Source organism: Betta splendens, chromosome 9, assembly GCF_900634795.4.
Source record: "Betta splendens chromosome 9, fBetSpl5.4, whole genome shotgun sequence".
Taxonomy (NCBI): Eukaryota; Metazoa; Chordata; class Actinopteri; order Anabantiformes; family Osphronemidae; genus Betta; species Betta splendens.
Window position 1 is genome coordinate 25,985,613 of NC_040889.2, and position 18,314 is coordinate 26,003,926.

Consider the following 18,314-nt stretch of genomic DNA (forward strand, 5'->3'; position numbering starts at 1 on the left):
TACACAACATGTCTGAGGTATTTACACAGCAAACGGGCTGAATATGTGTTGAGTGGATGGAGAGCGAGCAGGATTTGCTCTGAGTGATATGTGCAACACGCGGAGCAGCACCTGTGCATTATTACAGGCTTTATAGTGTTTTCAGTCACTAACACTGTCATAATGTTTTATTGTGTTACGGGTTAAGTAATAATTGGCCTCAACAGCTGGAAGATACAATAAAAAAACTGCAGCGGGTGAAGCTAAAACAAACCACAATCTGTCTTACACCCGAGTCAATCATCCATTCAAATTATATGGTGCTGACAGAGACGTGGCTCCCAGGCACATGGTGTTTGTAGTTTGGTGAACATTCTGCTGTGTGCCAGGATGAGACAAGAAACGCCTCTTTCAAATGGTCTTTCCACTGGGGAACAATTGGCTTTTATTTTGTGATATGAGGATTCTGCCTCCTGAAGCTGGGAATCGTCCTCCTCCACAGCAGCTGGACGCTCGGCCTAATGAAAGTTTGGATTTCAACACTTGCCGAGACGTTATTTGTTAATGGAGCTTCTCTAAATAATCCACACACACCTTCCCTCACGCTGGTGCCCCACAGCTCGTGATGACCTCGTCCGGTGAACTGACCAACCCTGCCATGTGGCACGCGGTCAGTTCAGTTCAACTAAATTATTCTATAGGAATATATTTGTATGTATGTGGTCGTGCCAGGAGGGAGCAAATAGAATTCTTCATTTTACAGCATCACAAAGGATACTATTATTAGCAATATTAGCTTCCTAAGAGGGAAGTAGGTGGTCCTACTGGAATTTCTAATAAAGTATGATGGGATTTATCCCAAAATCACCTATATTTGTATGAATATTACAAATATAGATGAAGCTTTCAGCAGTGTGCTCACCCCCGAAAGTATTTGAGGCATGCTGCTTGATTTCAGTGTTGCTCTCTTCAAAGGAGCGACATCCCCCTTCGCTTCTCAGGTCTCGGGCAGAAGAAAGGTTGGGGTTAGGAAGCCTCTCTCCTGGGACCGAAGGCATCCGCGGCATAACACACTCATGTTCCACTATTATCCGCTATTTATCCGCTGCTGTATTCATCTTTTTCTGTTTTACCATTCACACCGCTATCAGGTTGGACGTGGCACAACCCCCTGAGAAGGTCAGGACACACACACACACACACACACACACACACACACACACACACACACACACACACACACACACACACACACACACACACACACACACACACACACACACACACACACTCTGTCCTCTTGAAAGAGATCAAAGATGCTATTGGTGAGCGGAGAAGACAAAAGGGTTCGCTCAGTTAGCGTGCTGATCCCTCAATGTCTGTTTTAACAACCCTCTGACATTTAAGATAAATTCCACTGCTGGATGTTAACATCTTATTATTGGGTGGAACAGGCCAAAGCAAAAGAGCATCTGTCTGAGGAGATGTTACCGCGCCAGTGCGATGCTGTGTTCTCAGCCATAAATCACCTTAAAGAACATTTAGTCTAATGTTTAAAAGCAGGTTCATTACAAATTGAACTAATATCCCCACAAATCTCCTTGTTGCCAAATTAAAGGAGTATTTTTTTTTAATGTCTGGAAAAGTAATTAATTTTGCCTCTGTTTGAAGTTGTCTGGCACATGGCGGGTGACAATGAATTGTCCCCCAAAGAGTTAATTGATGGAGAGGAGAAAACCTTCGGGGAGGGAAAGTTCAGCTTTCTACCTCCGTGTCCCGTTTGAAGGAGATGTGAGTTGGCAGCGCAGGAGAGGCTTGAAGATTAATGTCGCAAAAGGGGGCTCTGACAGCCTTTCCGCTGGTTGTGGTTCTCCTGGGTGGCCCGATTGGTCTTGGATGTCACTTTTGCTACTTAATCTTGTGTATGTGAACCAGGCTGATACACATGGGCTGAGGGGTGGGGGGAGGGGGGGTCTGTCCGCAGAGCAGCACCAGGGGGGACAGACTGAGGAGAGCTCAGGAATATCAGTCCTCAATCAGCTCCTTTGCTGTTTACTTTGTCCAGGTGTTGTTCTGCTTGATGCACAGTGAAACATGGATCAGTCACTTTAAGAGGGGTTAAGATTCACGGCGCAATCAGATGAATAAGGTGCAAGAACCTGGTATCAATTAGTGATGGAGGTAATCGTCTTGCATCCATAATTAAGGGTAAAATCATCATCAGCATCTTCTTCTTGAAGGAGCACAAAACGGCCCAAAACCAAACAGTAGCTGATGAAAACAGAGGCGCAGCTTTTCCACAGGAGACGAAGAGTGAAAGCTGCACTTTGCTGCTCTGGGTTTGACGTTGCTCCCAGTGTGTTAATAGAAGAAGCTGCGTCCACTACAAATCAACTGATTCCCTCCTCCGCTGATTCAGTTACGGCTCCACAGCTGGTGACGCCTCCTGGCAGGTAGCGCTCGGCCGGGTTCTGGGGTTCTCGTACTGGTTAATCCCATAAGAGGATGTTTAGGCTAAACCCTGGGAACAACAGTAAACAAAGGGGAAGTGCTGCCATGCGATCCCTAAACACTGGGCGGAAGACAAACAGTCATTCTCAAAATTGCAGAAAAACAGCTGAGCGCCGGCTTCATGTGGTGCCTTTGAAACAGGTCCCTGGGTTTATTTAGTCACGTTGGTCCTAATTTACATCTGCACAAAGAAAACAGCGCTGTTTATAAGTAACACAGGGTTTTACAGGTCTGTGATTAACTAAGAGCTTCGCTATACGACTTCAAATAAGACGTCAGGTCCTACGTCTCTGTAGCTGCTACTGAAACAGCCTCACCACAGAAACATGTAGTTCTTGTGGACATCATGTTATTAAATGCTTCTGTTCCTCCATCGAGCTGAGCTCCGTCAGCACATCTCCACCCTTCGCTTGCTTGACCTTTGACATTTAACCCTAATCCCCACCACCTTAAACACTATTACTGGCCGCAGCTTATTCCCAGTGTCCGAGCGTTCGCGGCCGAATCCTGGCGGCGCCTTCTCCCGTCTCCTCCGTCCTCTCACGTCCTAGTTGTGACTGACTTTGCAGTTTCCTGCGTGCGTTGGATTCGCTCTGGACCAAATATGGTCCCGGCAGTGAGTAACGCACTCGCGCGCTGCCAGAGCTCTGGTAGAAACACAGGTGTTCTCCCTCTGCGCTGCGACCGTGTTTACTAGATTGTTCCCGTGAAACACTCACTTTTTTCTCCTCTCTGGCTCCGGCGCAGAACGTTTGTATTTTGAGAGCTGCAAGCTGCCCACATAGGTTCGTCACCGGAGCTGCTTTCCCCGTAAACTGTTTGGATTCAGTGAGCTAATCCACCTACAGGCTCTGGCCCGGTGCCACGCTGCACACCGACCAGGCCGTAATGTAGAAAAAGGATCATTTATGGGCAACAGCCACATATTGACTGGGAATCGATGACATATTCATCTGCGGCAGCTTCTGACCCAACATTCCCACTGATCTGCAGGGGAAGCAGCTCCAGCAGGAGGCACCTGCGCCGATGGGCCGGGAGCTGCTCGCTGCGAACTGATACCCAGCACACGGCCTCGTGTGTGAGCATCTAAACTGGGCCGCGAGGAGCAAGGCCTGCAACGTGACAGAGGTGTCGTCACCTGCTGTGGAAATGGATCTATAACCAGCTCGGAGATCTTGGAAACAGTCGCCGTGTTCCCACTCAAACATGCCACAGACCCTGAAGTGGCCACCACTAAAAGTGACCCCTCGGAGGAATGCGCCGCCCATTCCCTGACTGACATTTGCTTTTAGCGGCTCCTCCGGGACGGGACGGGACGGGACGGGCGGTGGGGCTGGTGCAAGGCGATAGCGGGGGAGATCCTCTGGAGATAAACCGCCGTGCCCCCTGTCCCTCACACAACAAAGAAAGTGAGTGATGTTTGTCTTAAAACCAAGAGCCACGATCCCCCCCCCCCCCTTGTTTTGATGTGTGGGCCACCTGGGATGCGGGTCTCCATCAGCACTCGGGCCGAGCAGAGAGGAAGGGAAACTGGACTCACACAGCTCCCGTCCCCAGGACAAACAATGTGAGTGACAAGCCGGTTGGAGTCCCGCAGAAGTCACCCAACAGACGAGGCATTCAAACGCACAGAGAAAACAAGGGGCGTTTAGGTGGCCACAAAGGGCCCGAGCACAAATGCACAGCATGGCTTCCTCCAGACCCAGAGGACAAAGGTTCGGAGTGTTTAAGGCCTGTAATGTACAAACATATGAACCGGGTGGATCATTACATCCACTCGTCTCCAACTCGCAAACACACCGAAGATGTCAAAGGTCAAAAATCAAATCAAAAATCCAGTTAGAGGGTACTTCAAAATCCAGCTAGCAGCTTGAGATGCTGACGGGTTCCACTAAAACAAGAGGAAGGAGGAAAGTGAAAGGAAATGGGAGGCTGAAGATTCACCCGCTGAGTCGGATGCAGAATCTCAGACCTGCACAATCAGCTCCATGAATCCATGGTCAATACTCTCAATTCACTTAAATAAATTTGAACTGAAGGAACTCAACATTCTTGACTATCATGATTTTTATGAAATAAAAGTTGTGCTCACTAAAAACTATTAAACCTTCTCTAATGTAGATGCCGTTCTTTGCTTTTACGGCAGGATTCCTCACACTCAGCTCTGGGATCTGAGAACACGCAGCAGATGAACGCATGTTAGCTACTGTATGTGAGGCCCAGGCTTCATGAGACAAACCTTGAGCTACGTCCTTTTGGCCGTGTTGTTTCCACTCTGCTTTACAGCTTCGTTTGTGTTTGTTTGTCAATCGTCTGTGTGTGAGACAAAGCTCTGACTCACACACACACACACACACAAGCGTAACAACACTAAAAGCAGCACCCAGGTTCGGTTCCTGCGCTGAGTCACTGAGTTCGGGTCCTGGGGCCGTTGCCGAACTCTCCGGCTCCGAGGTCCGGGAACGGGGGTATCCTCCGTGGAGCATCGGCAGTGGGAGACAGAGCAGGAGAACGGGGCCCAGATGGATGTCAAGGCAACATCTGTTGCACCTCCTGGCTCGGTCTTATCAACAGAACTGCTGCCACACACGCCGGACGGAGAAGACGGAGAGGAGAAGGCATTCTTTGCCGGGTTTAAGAAAACACGCCTGCTTTTGTTTGTCTTGTAAACAGAGGTTAGGTTCCCTGTCGGGTCACGCATTTGCATTTCACAAAGCTCATAGGGGTCATTTTGGTGTTTGATCACATTTGTTTTCACTTCTGGTGGGTTGTTATAGTGTATGTGCCACATGTTTGCTCATTTAATGAGATATTAAACTGTACAAGCAAAGTCAGGACAAATCCAATGAGATGTTTCCTTCAGATTCGCATGCAGGATCTGGAAGTATATTTATTTGAATACTATCGATACCTTTTGCTTCACTTTCGAGATTCTTCACTAGAGAGCGTCAGCAAATACTGCAGAAAATGTCTAATTAATCTGATTCCTAGTGTTAGTGTTTACTTAAATTACCTTAAAAAGGACAAAGTATAAATCTCCTCTTTTCTGTGTTAAAGTCAACGCGGTCCATATTTGAATCCGGCCCAGTTAGAGATGTGTGTAAAACAACAACACACAAACAAACACTGTAACCAAGTGCCCCTAACACGCGATGACGTGAATGAAGCACCGGTGACGTCAGAGAATTCAAGCCAAACCATTAAACGCGGCCGCGAGGCTGCAGGCTCCATAATGTGTGCTGCGACTCGGGTGATGTGCAGCGTCTTGCTCACTCATTTTCTGCAGCATTCTTGCAGGTTTTCCCCCTTTGTTTCAAATCACACCTACACCTAATGTCACTGCCAACAATTAGGCTGCGTGGATTTTTTTTCCATCCCTTCCAGGTGTCATTAATTATCTGTGATTTCAGAGCGTTGGGAAAAGCAACCTGCACAGACATGAAAGTTTCCATCGCACTAAACGTTCAGCGTGATGCTGTTCCTTTGGTGAATCAACGCTGAGCGCTGAAGAAGCCTGGACTGTGTAACTGCACAGCATAAATAACACAACTTTGCGGCTTCCTATCAGTAAGTCACACCGAGGGCCCGCCGCCAACAAGAACAAGTGGAAAAAGATTTTCTGAGGACTGCAGCCAGACACCGGCAATTAAACAGGTAGAGAAGGTAAAGGCTCAGTGTGGGAGGAGAGAACTGGCTGCTCCTTTGTCAGGAGAATAACACAACGGCACAGACGGAAGAGAGGAAGAGAAGTCGCCTGTCTCCTTGTCTCCTCGTCTCCTCGTCTCCTCGTCTCCTCCTAGGAGGGCTGCTTTGCTGAGGTCCCGGCCTCTTCCCTTCCCCTGGGCATCCTGGATGCCCATGCCGAGGGAGGGCTGCACTGGCGTGACCAAAGGGAAGCAGAGCGAGTAAGAGACAGGAAGATGGAGAGAACACCAGGAAAAAAAGAGAGAGAGAGACAGAGAGAACTCAAAAACAGAGAGAAAGTGAGAGCGACAGGAAGAAAAAAGGGGGAGTGAGACGAGCGCAGCGGCCCATGGTTTGTCTCAGGGCTGCAGCAGCTTCCAGAGCTGGTGTGCAGCAGACTGAAGAGAAGCACGTCTGCCCCAGAGGCAGAGACTGGAAAACAGGATCAAAGAGTCGCCAGGGCAACCTGCATGACACACATTGTATTAAAGCCACACGGTTAATTTTAAAGCGAGGGAAGAAGGGCAAAAGGAGAGGAAAGGGGGAGGAAGGTAGCACGGAGTAGCGCGCATTCATCAGCAGCCACTGTCTCACTCAGTTGACTTTGCACTCAAAGTTCTGCAGCTTCCCCACTTTGACTTTGAGCACTTCAAAACAGGGAAGCTGAGGAAGGAAGGCAGACAAAGACGCGCCGGCTCCGCGGCCGCGTTTCGCCGATTATCTGCAGCGTCTCCGATTTCTGCAGGTCATCTTAAATCACAAGTCCGACAACGTGAGGCAACGGTCACCAGACAGATCCAGCTCATCACGGTTCAAACAAACCAGTCTATGAGAACATGTACAGTAGACGGTGACGCTTCATCACCACAAACTATGACACCTTTCACCACAAACGAGAAGGTCCGTTTTTTCACTACATGCGTCAGAGTTCAGCTGTGACCCTTTTTACCTTCATGTGACACTAATCACATGTTTTGCCAGTTCATCCTCAGTGCTGGTACAATAGGTCAGTGATGCCACAGTCGCTCAGCACTGACCGATAAATACTAGAGTTAATGTGCTTGTCTGTCCCCCATCTCTACCTGATAAACACAAAACGAAGGTGTAGCTTTAATAATCAACACAAAGCTGAGACAGTGGTTTAATGTTTAAAATTTTAATAGGCATTTTAGACAAAATACATAATTGAAAAAACAAAAACAAACAGCACGAGTGTTTCAAAACCTGTGAGAAGATATGCAAAGTCCAACATTGTTATCATTTCTAGTCATTTCTATTGCATTAATGGGAATGAATGCACTGATCCATTCTAATAGTAAAAAAAAAAAAAAAAAACTACCTGGCAAATCTGGTGCCGGGTTAATCGATCTCTATAAACCCAGCAATGCTGAAGTAAGGACAAGCACAAACAGAGTTCGCAGGGACTTGTGTGAACATCATACGTGTCTGATCACAACACACCTGTGCTACAACGAACACGGCATTTCAGAGGTGAGGCGTCCACCGAGCGCAGCCAGGCTGAAATGTGGCATGTGCAGTAATGGGGACAGTGGGGGGGAGGGGGGCAGCAGACAGGGTGGGGTCTCAGACAGTTGGAAGGCATTAGGGTGTCGGACAGGGACTTGTCACATGCAGCTGTTGCTGTGGCTGATTGATAGTTTGTATTCCGCCCTGATGCGACTGGAGTCGCTAGACAGTTTTCAGAGGGTTCATGTCAAAAAACAAAAAAAAAGTACATGTGCAAAATGAAATGAAACTAAATGCGTCTCATTGCCACACTCGGCCCAGTTGATCACTGCTTCATTTTTTGGTCTCTGATTCAAAAGAAGACATGAGTGCAGGGCAATATATAAAAGAATCGGACAGGAGCTCTGAGGGTTACATACAGAGCTAGAAAATATATCCTAGGCTGCACATTTATAAAAGCATTCGTCCTGTTTCCAGCGTCTCGCGCCCATTTGACTAGTAGTACTTGTATGGCTGCACAGGAATGTACACAGCAATATACTCGTCTGCATGTACGTAATATTCCATGAGATACTCAGACTACACTATTCGAATAGCTACGCACACACTGATATGTAACTACCATACATAACGCGAAGCTTTGGATACCGCACGCCGGTGCTCGTTGGGGGGGTGGGGGGGGCTCCACTGGTGCTCGTGGGGGGGTGGTCATCGCGGTAGTACTCGTTGGGGGAGCTCCACCGGTGCTCGTGGGGGGGGGGGGGGGGCTCCACCCCCCCAAACATCCTGCGAAGCAGTGGCGGCGTGGAACGTGTCTACAAACAACCCGGGCTCCTTCCGTGTGCGGCAGCATGTGTGTGGGTGTGCGTTCGTGTCAGTGTCAGTGTCGGTAATGACCATACGTCCCAAATGCCACTGCTTTAATCACAGCGGCGCAGACAAAACAAGGCTCTACTCCCGTCAAAGTTCAGCGGGTTCTGCTGACGAACTGCTCTACATCACTAACGGCGCTCCCTGTCTAGTGTTGCTCGTGTGTTAGTGTGTGTGTGTGTGTGTGTGTGTGTGTGCGTGTGTGCAGGGCACTGGTGGGACTGTGGCTGCTAACGTCTCTTAGCATCATATCCTGGCAGGCTCCGTCTCCTTGTCCTCCAGCAGGTTAATGAACTGAGCGAAGCTCTCCTTCACAGCCTCCATGTTGTCGGTGGTGCTGCCCTCCAGGATCCAGCGTTTCCCTCGGGCCAGCGGCTCCAGCTCAAAGTACTTCTTGATCTGCGGAGGAGAGCAGGTTCAGGGTCAGTGTCCCTCCACAACCGTCACATTACGTTTGGCTGTAGGTAAAAGAACAAGAGCTTCTCTCGTCATTACTATTACACCTAACAAATCATTATCCCATCAACTACAAGTGGAGACGTTTGTAAATGCGAAGCCACAGCACGTCTCATGCACCAGCAGGTGATTTCAGCGACTGCGTCACCTGCACTAATGAGACCTTTTAGTAACAAGGACTAAAACCCAGTGTTTTCATCTCCTGCAGCTACATGTTGTTGATGGATGCTACGTCTTCAGCAACAGCGTTGTCTTCACGCGCACCGACATGAATTTGTCCAAGCGCAGCGTTGAACCAGAAAGCAACAGAATTAAAGGAATATCATAGAAGTAGATGAAAGCCTCCTCTTATTGGACAAATATGTGGCTCAGTGAATTGGCACTGTTCTTTGTAACAGTTGATTATGAAGTTCATATGCTGGGATTCTGGCAGCTCATGACAATGGGGGAGAGCGGGGGAGGTCGAGGGGAGAACCAGAACCAGCTGTTACGTAAAAACTAATCCCAGAGGGAAACGACGTCTTAGGCCTCTACTGAAGGCACCGCTGGTTGTTAGGGACCCTGACATCTTCAAGCTGAGAGTAATGGAAGCAATTTGGTTTGCCCCACGTGAACCAAGTTCAGCCATCTCCTCCCGTTTGTCTCATAGCCAGTGAAAAACGTACAAAGATAAATGTGTACTGTCAGCAGCTGTGAGACAGAAACCACGCTCCACATCACTGCGTTTCCCATCATGTGTGTGTGTTTGATGCTCAGCCCGACAGCTTGCTTTTAGCCAAGCTTTACGGCAAGTAATGATGAAAAGTATCAGATGAAGTACAGTATATGTCATAGCAGCTGCATCAGTAGTCATTCACTCCTTCATTCTAAAGAGGTGTTTCCTCACTTAACCCGAACAGCCCGACAATAAATTCCCCAAATAATTGCTTTCCTTCTTTTCGTTGTCCATATTTCTACAACTACAATATTAGACATGTTTTCAACACAAAGCAGATGACACAGTATTCACCACTGGTCTTTTCTAATATAGGAAGACCAATAGATTTGTGCACGCTGTAAACGCCATTTAATCCACACGGGCGCCCGTCACACAGTCAAATGACTTTTCAACTTCAAGTGAAATTGCTTTTGTCTAGACTGTGCTGTGCTGTCTAGCTGTGCCATGGTGTGTGGCATGAGGAGGGTGGGAGGGGGAGAGGGGGGCTTTCTTTGTGTCTGCTCAAATCCAGCCAGCCATGCCAGAGAGTGGGAGAGCGAGTGTTGTCTCCGTCCCCCTGAGCTGAGTCTGTGTCCGGGTGTAATGTGAGTTTAATGACAGATTAAGTCACCTCAGCCGCGTTTGGCTCAGAGGCCTGGCTAGAAAGCCGAGCGGACCCAAACAGTGTTAACAAATCTGTCTGGGTAACTTGAGCCGACCTAGTCCGGGCTGTAGCCCCAGACCTATGGAGCAGATGATGCGTCTGTCTGACTAGTTGTCTGTCTGTCTAGTTATCTGTCTGTCTGTCTAAATCTCTATCTGTCTGTTTGTCTAGTTGTCTGTCTGTAGTTATCTGTCTGTCTGTCTGTCTGTCTGTCTGTCTGTCTGTCTGTCTGTCTGTCTGTCTGTCTGGCTGTCTGGCTGTCTGTCTAGTTATCTATCTGTCTGTCTGTCTGGTTATCTGTCTAGGTATCCGTCTGATTGTCTAGTTGTCTGTCGGTAGTTATCTGTCTATCTGTCTAGTTATCTATCTATCTATCTATCTGTCTGTCTGTCTGTCTGTCTGTCTAGTTGTCTATGTGGTTATCTATCTGTCTGTCTGTCTAGTTATCTATCTGTCTGTCTAGTTGTGTATGTGGTTATTTATCTGTCTGTCTGTCTGTCTGTCTGGTTATCTATCTGTCTGTCTAGTTGTGTATGTGGTTATTTATCTGTCTGTCTGTCTGTCTGTCTGTCTGTCTGTCTGTCTGTCTGGTTATCTATCTGTCTAGTTGTCTAGTTATCTGTCTGTCTGTCTGTCTAGTTATCTGTCTGTCTGTCTGTCTAGTTATCTATCTATCTGTCTGTCTGTCTGTCTATCGAGTTAGCTATCTGTCTGCCTCTCTGTCTGTCTGTCCATTACCAGGGCCCTCTTCTGGAACACTGTGGCCCCTACACTGGCCAGCACTGACCTCTGTGCAAGTACAGACACGCTCAAGCTTCTCTCACTTCCCCTTCTTGCCTCTCAGGCCAAGTGAACACACCCAGAAGCATCTCACAGTGCAGCAAATGCCTTCGTCAGAACTATGCAACAGACAACTGATCTTACCGACCGCACCAGATGACTTATTAGGTTTTCAGTGTAGCTTTACAGTTGTGCGCTCACGATAACACGAGAAGTCTGAGATACTAAAGAATCCCCCATCTGCTTAGTATCTAGCTGGTACGGACACCTTCATACGGGCCACATTTCACTGACTGGGCACATCCAATGCAGAGATTTTAATCACACAACAGGCGGACAGGGTACGCCGCCAAAAAACTGTCTCAGTGTTACATGACCGAAAGAACCCCATGACCCAAAAGTCAGGAGCATCCACGCTGGCACTCAGCGCTGTGGCACAAACCAGTTTTTCTGAGATTAAGTCCTCCTAAGCGCACTTATGCTTGCTTAAGGAATTGCGTGAGGCACTGGGAAGGGTAAGCCACACAAGACGTGGATCGCCAGATGGCTCCTAGGATGACCACTGGGTCACCCAGTCTAGCTCCTTCTAGGTCATAAAGTCCAGGGTCCTGGTGCATGGGAGAAAACTGCCTGTAGCCTCAAGTGTAAGGGTGGTGAAAAAATCTCTAATCACCCGTGTCTGTGACAAGTCTGTTCCCAGGAACCAGCCGTGTCGGCCATGAGCGCAGACTTAGTTTGACCTGGGCCAACGTCTTTGGTTCTAGACTAGAATGTCTTGACTTGAAGAAAATTTGTTTTAAGGACACGCCTCGTGTGAAGACAGGATTTAAAAACAAAAAAAACATGAAATCAGATGGTGAATTTGCTGACCATGGAAGATTTTAAGATATTGCTTATATTTAAGTTGATTTAATGATGATGAATGAATGAATGATGAATGATATGACAAAGTAGACGGTCTGTTGGTAATACTGGATACAAAACGCTCAACAGTAAGTTTTTCTAGATATAATAAATAAAAATGTCACATATTGTTTAGACATTTTGAAGTAAACTTATACAAATGTAACTTGCTTGTATTTTAGGTCTGACAGTCTGTGACCCACTGTCTTCAGGGAGTGGCTGCACAATCAGCTAAGCATAAGCTGCAGCCTGGCAGGTCTGCCTCCGCTCTCTAAGACTGGATGGGCACGCATGGCACATGCACCCAGCTGCTCCTGACCTGCGCCTAATTACTACATGTGACAGTCACTGTTGGCGTCGCGTCAAGTCAAGAATACCCTGGTAATATAAAAAGAGCTGCGGCTTTGGGAGCTCTGGCCTCCTGACCAACTAAACGCACCAACGAGGAAGGCGGACAGAGAGACGGGCGCCTGAGGCAGAGTTGGAGCTGAGGAGGTGCATCATGTCGGCTGCTGCGAAAACCCGACAAACCTGCATCCTGTAAAAGTGTACATTCAGTGCTGCTCAGCTGAAAATAAACCAGACGAGGTGAAAATCAGATGTTTGCCTTTGTCAGACGTACTGTAAAAGACAATCTGCACACCGTGTTCCTCCCCTCTCTGCTTCCTCGGACTTGCTTACTTCCTTCTTTCTCACATCTGCAGCTTGCACTGTGCAGGTTGTCTCCAGTTTCATAGCGATAGCACACAGACAAACACTAAACAAGCTCACTCATGTCCACATTCACAGCGCCTGTATTTTTCAAATCAGATGACTTTACACATCTTTGCCAAGAAGCCCATGGTTCCTGCTTTACAATTATAATTGATTACAATCAAATGTAAATGAAGATTTCAATACTTGACTCTCACAACTCAGGGATCGAGAGGAAACCACAGCCTAAGAACCACATTTGTTGCAATGCCGACTTACTTGCTTCAAAGTCAAGCGATTATTTCCCAGCATTATCATTACATTATCTGTAAACTGAGGTCCCCTGTAATATTCTTGCAGTCGAGTCGACAGAATAATTCAGGTTAAGTGCCTTACTCGAGTGAGGGGCAACAAAGTAAACTCACTTAACATGTTACAATCGTGATCTTTCAGATAAGAAGACTTGCCGTGGTTCAGTGGTCTCTCGCTATGTACATGTTCTTGGCAGCTCTAGTCAGTTGTAGCGTTCTTGCAGAAAATAACAGCAAACCCAGATGCAGATTTGTTGGACGCAGATCTGTATCGTATAAGAAAGTGACCTGCGTTGTCAGCTCAGTTTTTTATCTAGGGCATGTTCTTTTTTGTTCTGTTGAGTTTGGCTCGTGTAGTTGCGTGAGGTTCAAAAGCTCAGAAAACAGTATCAAAATTAAACGCTTTTATATCAAATAAGGCTAATAATCGCTTCCTGTTTAAGAAACACAATCATAAAAGTAAAAACAGGAAATGTTCACTTGAGAAGATGTTGCCCTTAAGCCATATGTTTAAAAAATAAACTAATAATGAAACACAAATAAAGGCAATGTGAAAAAAAACAGTTTATCCTTTTGGCAACCAATTTCCCAACGTCCACTGTGGAGCCAGAAGAGCTTTAAAGCAAAAGTCTAATCAGTCACGGAGGAGCAGCAATTTCAGCAATGAGTGTTTTTATTTGGGTAAGTACAGTAAGTTCTCAACGTGATAGGTGGACTGAAGAGGCCGAGATCACATATGTCTGCAAGCATTTGATACTTTTTAATTGTTCCCCATAAAGCGGCCAGCGAGGCCTCCAACACTCTGCCCAAATACGTACTGTGACAACATGTCTATCATGCTCCACTGTCATAACCTCACCACACGGGTAAGCTATAAACCTGGAGAAGGAAGCATTAGGGGGTCTGTGAACTAGAGAAAGTGGCATACTCAAATATCCAAGACAATCAATTACACCATCCCTTGACATGTTGCCCCCTGTGAAGATATCAGTCACTTGGAAATGGGCCCACACTGGTGACCGCATTGAAATGGGAGCGTAATGTGAGATCCACTTACTATATGATAGATATGCCTTTGTTTGCTTTTCCGGCTTACCTAAAGAGCCTTAAAGACACAAGAGAGCCCAGAGGTCCCAGACAGAGGGACACTTGGGAAGCCTCTAAAAAAACAAACATTGCATCACAAACTGTGGGAAGTGTCAAATGAAACAACCCGCTGGCCACCAACTAAAGCCTAAAGCCTATTTAAGCATGGCTGTGACACCTTGAGCGATGGACCCAAGGTTTTGCACCTGAAGGGATTACTGTCGCCAAGCGTTACCCAAAGCAGGTAATGAGCTGCTCATCTGTTAAGTGAAAGTATCAGCTGTGGTTGAGGCACACGACACTCCCACCTTTGGTTCCAAATTGCATTCAGTGACGAGTTCAGCACCCCCTTCGTGTTATTCTGGGACAGCACACAAGGAAGGCTCCTCCTTCATTCATGTATAGGATCATAGTTGTGCATAAAGTGATGCTGTGGCTGTTGTGGGCACATCTACAGTCAGCACTGGAAGGTTGCTATCAAAGGCAAAAAAGATCTCAGCTACATGCGCTATAGGCAACAAGTACATCGTCTGCAAGACTAAAGAAGAAAACACATGCCGAACTATGTGGCAGGGCTTTAAGCTTCGACCAGAAGAAAAGTGCATCAGTAGAACATAAAAAAGTGACAAAAATGTATTTTATTGATTCTAAAACAATCCCAAAAAAGGAGAAAGACAAGGCCTTTGAGTTTGCTGTTGAAACATTCCAGGACAAGCTGAGCAGTACAAGGGCTGAGGCCACCTTGGAAGGAAGCCACGGTTGTAGAGGAGCTGGAGCGAGGGATTCAGCAGGCAACAGGCTCAGCCTCAAGTCCCCATGTCACAGTGCAAATGGAGCTGCTTTTAGATTTACTGTCCTGCTCCACTCAGGTGGGACCACGGGTCTCTCTCGGGCTCGGCGCAGTGCAGGTTCAAAGTGATTCACTTGCAGTACACTTCTCTTCAAAGCCAACTGACAGATCACAGTCGTCCTCAGAGGAGCTGTAAATCAGAGCAAGGCTGCACAGGAGACATTCTTGTCGACTCTGTCAATGTGCTCCTTGGAACAATGCTATTGCACTTAACAGTCAACACAGTGATAATGTGCTTTCCATATAGGCAGGCATTCTGAAAATTTATCTAAAAGATGTTCCCGGGAAGATTCCCATTTGGACGATGTGCAGGTTGCTCTCTTTTTGCTTTGTTTTTACAAGCACAGAGGTATTTATTTTTATTTTTCTTGCAGCAGATCAGATGACTTCCAAAAACACTGGCTGCTGTTACTTGAGTAAATGACCCATGTCTCAAGTCTGCTAGTGGCAACAGCAGATGCAGAGTGTGTTTGCAGAACAAATAGTCAAACATCCCTAAACACTGGGGATTAGGGCTGGGTGATAATTCAATAATGTTTATCCACTTTTAATAAATTCCAACCAGTTACTGTACTGGAAAAACAGCAAAGCATGCTTTAGTCGTTGAGAATATAGAAACGGAATTTTCTTTAATGTGAAGTACACTTTTTTCGGTGAGTTAAAGGTCAGAAACCTGGTGAGGTTACGGTCTGGACTATGTGTTGGGGGGGGGGTACATCCCTCATACATGTAGGGTTAAAAGATAATTGGCAGGTTCAGTAGCTGGGACACGGCCCCTTCACCAGCGACTGACCTGTGAGACACTATTCCCAGCGTCCTACCGGTCTGTAGGGGCAGAATATCCGGTGTGTGGGGCGCTAGTGTTTGCTTTGCTTATCACAGATTTACAGTAACTTAATTTAATAAAAGGCCAAGGGCTCCATGACAGGAACATCTGATCTATGCGCCTTGACGGGGTGAGCTGGCATCCTGCCCGTGCCCCCTGCTGCCAGCACCTTCCCTGGAGTCTGCCCTCCCTCTCTCCTGCGTGTGAAGGGGGCCCCCTTTTGCTGTAGGAGCCCACACAGAGGGCTCTCAAAAAACCAGGAGGTCCATCACAAGCCCTCCTCCTCCAGGACCCCCCTGGTGGGACCCTCCATCTCTTTCACTCGGAGGCTTTCACGCTTCAGTCCTGACAGTTGACCAGGCTGAAAGCAGCAGCACACTACCGCTTTAGCACACAGCACGCGGCATTACAATCAAAGTCTTCCCCTTCTGCAAAAGATTTAAACCATGCGTCAAGCTGCAGTCTATACACACACTGACCTTCCCTCACACAGAGGTAACGACTTAGACACACATATGCCATGGGACCTTTTTCTACCTTTTCTCCCCCCTCTACTTCCTTCTATTCATAATTATGACCACATGCGCACGTAAGTAATTCTATTATATTTATTAGCTTTTATTCACTCAAATGTATTTAAATAGTTCTCAAAACAAGCAAAAAAAAGCCTTTTTGCAGATATTCAGGTAAGATTTCCTCCCAGGCCTTCTACAGCAATCCCCAAAGATCTGCTGCGCTGGTCAGGCAGTGATCTCAGTTCTCGGTTCCAGTTCCCCCCACACCGTCTTGATGAGGTTCAGATCTGGTGATTGAGCTGGCCAAGCCTGCACCGTGAGGACTCCAGGAGCTACTTTCTTGTCCAAAAAATTCTTACACAACCAGGAAAAGTGCTTGGGGTTGTTGTCCTGTGGCAAAATGAAGTTATCCCTAATCAGTGGTTGCCCAGGGGGAACAGCATGCCTCCACAGTATGGAGTAGTATCCATGGTGACTGACGATGCCTTGCACAAAATGCACATTGGCCACAGTCTCATTGTCAAAGCATCCCCAGATCATTACGTTTCCATCGCCATGCCTCACTGATGGTGCTAAGCAGCCATCCATCATCTATCAAGAGCTCTGTGTGAAATCCATGGTGTATGTTATTTGCTTGGATCCGAACGCCTCAAACACTTGGACTCATCAGACCACAACATGGTTCCAGGACTCTGAAGAACACTGTCTGTGCATCTTGGCCCACTGCAACCCTTTGTTCTGATCTGCCAACTTTAGGGTTTTTTTCTTGGCAACTCTGCCCATGAGGCCACCTGACCCGAGTCTTCTGTGGACTCCGTCTATGCACATGAGTTTCTCCCTCGTTTTATCAAACCATGCTGTCAGTTCAGATAAGTCCTTCTCAGTTCTCCATGCCTCGATGGCTTCTTGGATAGCTCTGCACTACGTCTTCCACTGCACCTTCTGCACTGATTGGCTTCAGTTGCAGACTGTCTTCAGAGACAACGCCTTCAGAGTTTATGCCTTGTAACCAAATCCTCAATTTCTTGGCCACACCAATAGTCGATTGAAAACAAATACAGAATAATGGGTTTCCAAGAAATCCTTAGTTGCTGTTCTACGTTAAATTGGCCAAGCTACAAACAGGTCAAGGTTCCTAATGAGGAAGATCAAACTACATAATTATATACTAATACAAACTCAAAAGATTGGTTTACTGCTACCAAGTTATTTTCAGGCACCACTAACATCTGAAGGACACAACTATCAAATGTCATATTAATCACTGACAGTAAATTAGCACGAGGTAATGCATTACAATGTTATGGTGTTAAGATCTCACATGTTTTATGTATTTAGATAACAATAATTACAATAATTCTTGCCCATCTGAATATCTACAGCTTCTGGTAAAGATTTTAGGCCAGAAGTCAGAAATGTACAACCAGAGCTGCACTTAAGGGAGATAAAGGCAGTCAGGGACAAACATTTAGCCCCACAACGGATGAAGGATGAAAGCATTGCCATGTGCTTTTTAATTTAATTATGCATAAACTCAATGATGACCATCAACAAGTATTCAAGAAGTGAAGAAGGATAAGTTTCAATGGGTGAAAAAACTCCATGAAAGAAACCCCCCGGAGATTCCCAGTGTTTGATCCCTGTGACTCAGCAATGCAACCTGGGGGTCAAATCACACAAATAATAGGAATAAGAATAGACTAAGAATAGGCTTTTCGGAAGTCTTGTCCTAGCTAGTGGCGGCCGGTCGTCCGACCCTGCTTGACCAGCAGACAAAGGGAGGGCACTGATTATAATTGGGATGGGGGTGATTCTTTTCTCCTCCAATGGAAGGTTCGCTCCTGAATAAGGTCTGGCTGTCTGAATTGTGTTCCACACCAATCTTGAGAGTGAGGACCCACTGGGGTCAAGGTTCAGCAGCATTTGACGTGGGCTGTGGGAAAACGCAGGCATGGTGCTCGCACAACCTGCCGACTGCCCTCTTCCCCGTGGTGCCCCTTAACCTCCCAAAGGGACAGACCA

At 46.9% G+C, this 18,314-nt stretch overlaps 1 protein-coding gene across 2 annotated transcripts in view; it reads right to left on the reverse strand.

Annotated features, from left to right (window-relative positions):
- Window positions 1-7,314: 7,314 nt before the first annotated feature.
- The window catches only part of arl15a (ADP-ribosylation factor-like 15a), a 69,881-nt gene continuing 58,881 nt past the window's right edge, over window positions 7,315-18,314 (reverse strand). For both annotated transcript variants that reach the window (XM_029161582.3, XM_041072208.2), the window contains exon 5: window positions 7,315-8,910. In XM_029161582.3, the coding sequence (XP_029017415.1) occupies window positions 8,758-8,910 (153 nt within the window). In that variant the 3' untranslated portion in view covers window positions 7,315-8,757. The remainder of the gene's footprint in view (window positions 8,911-18,314) is intronic.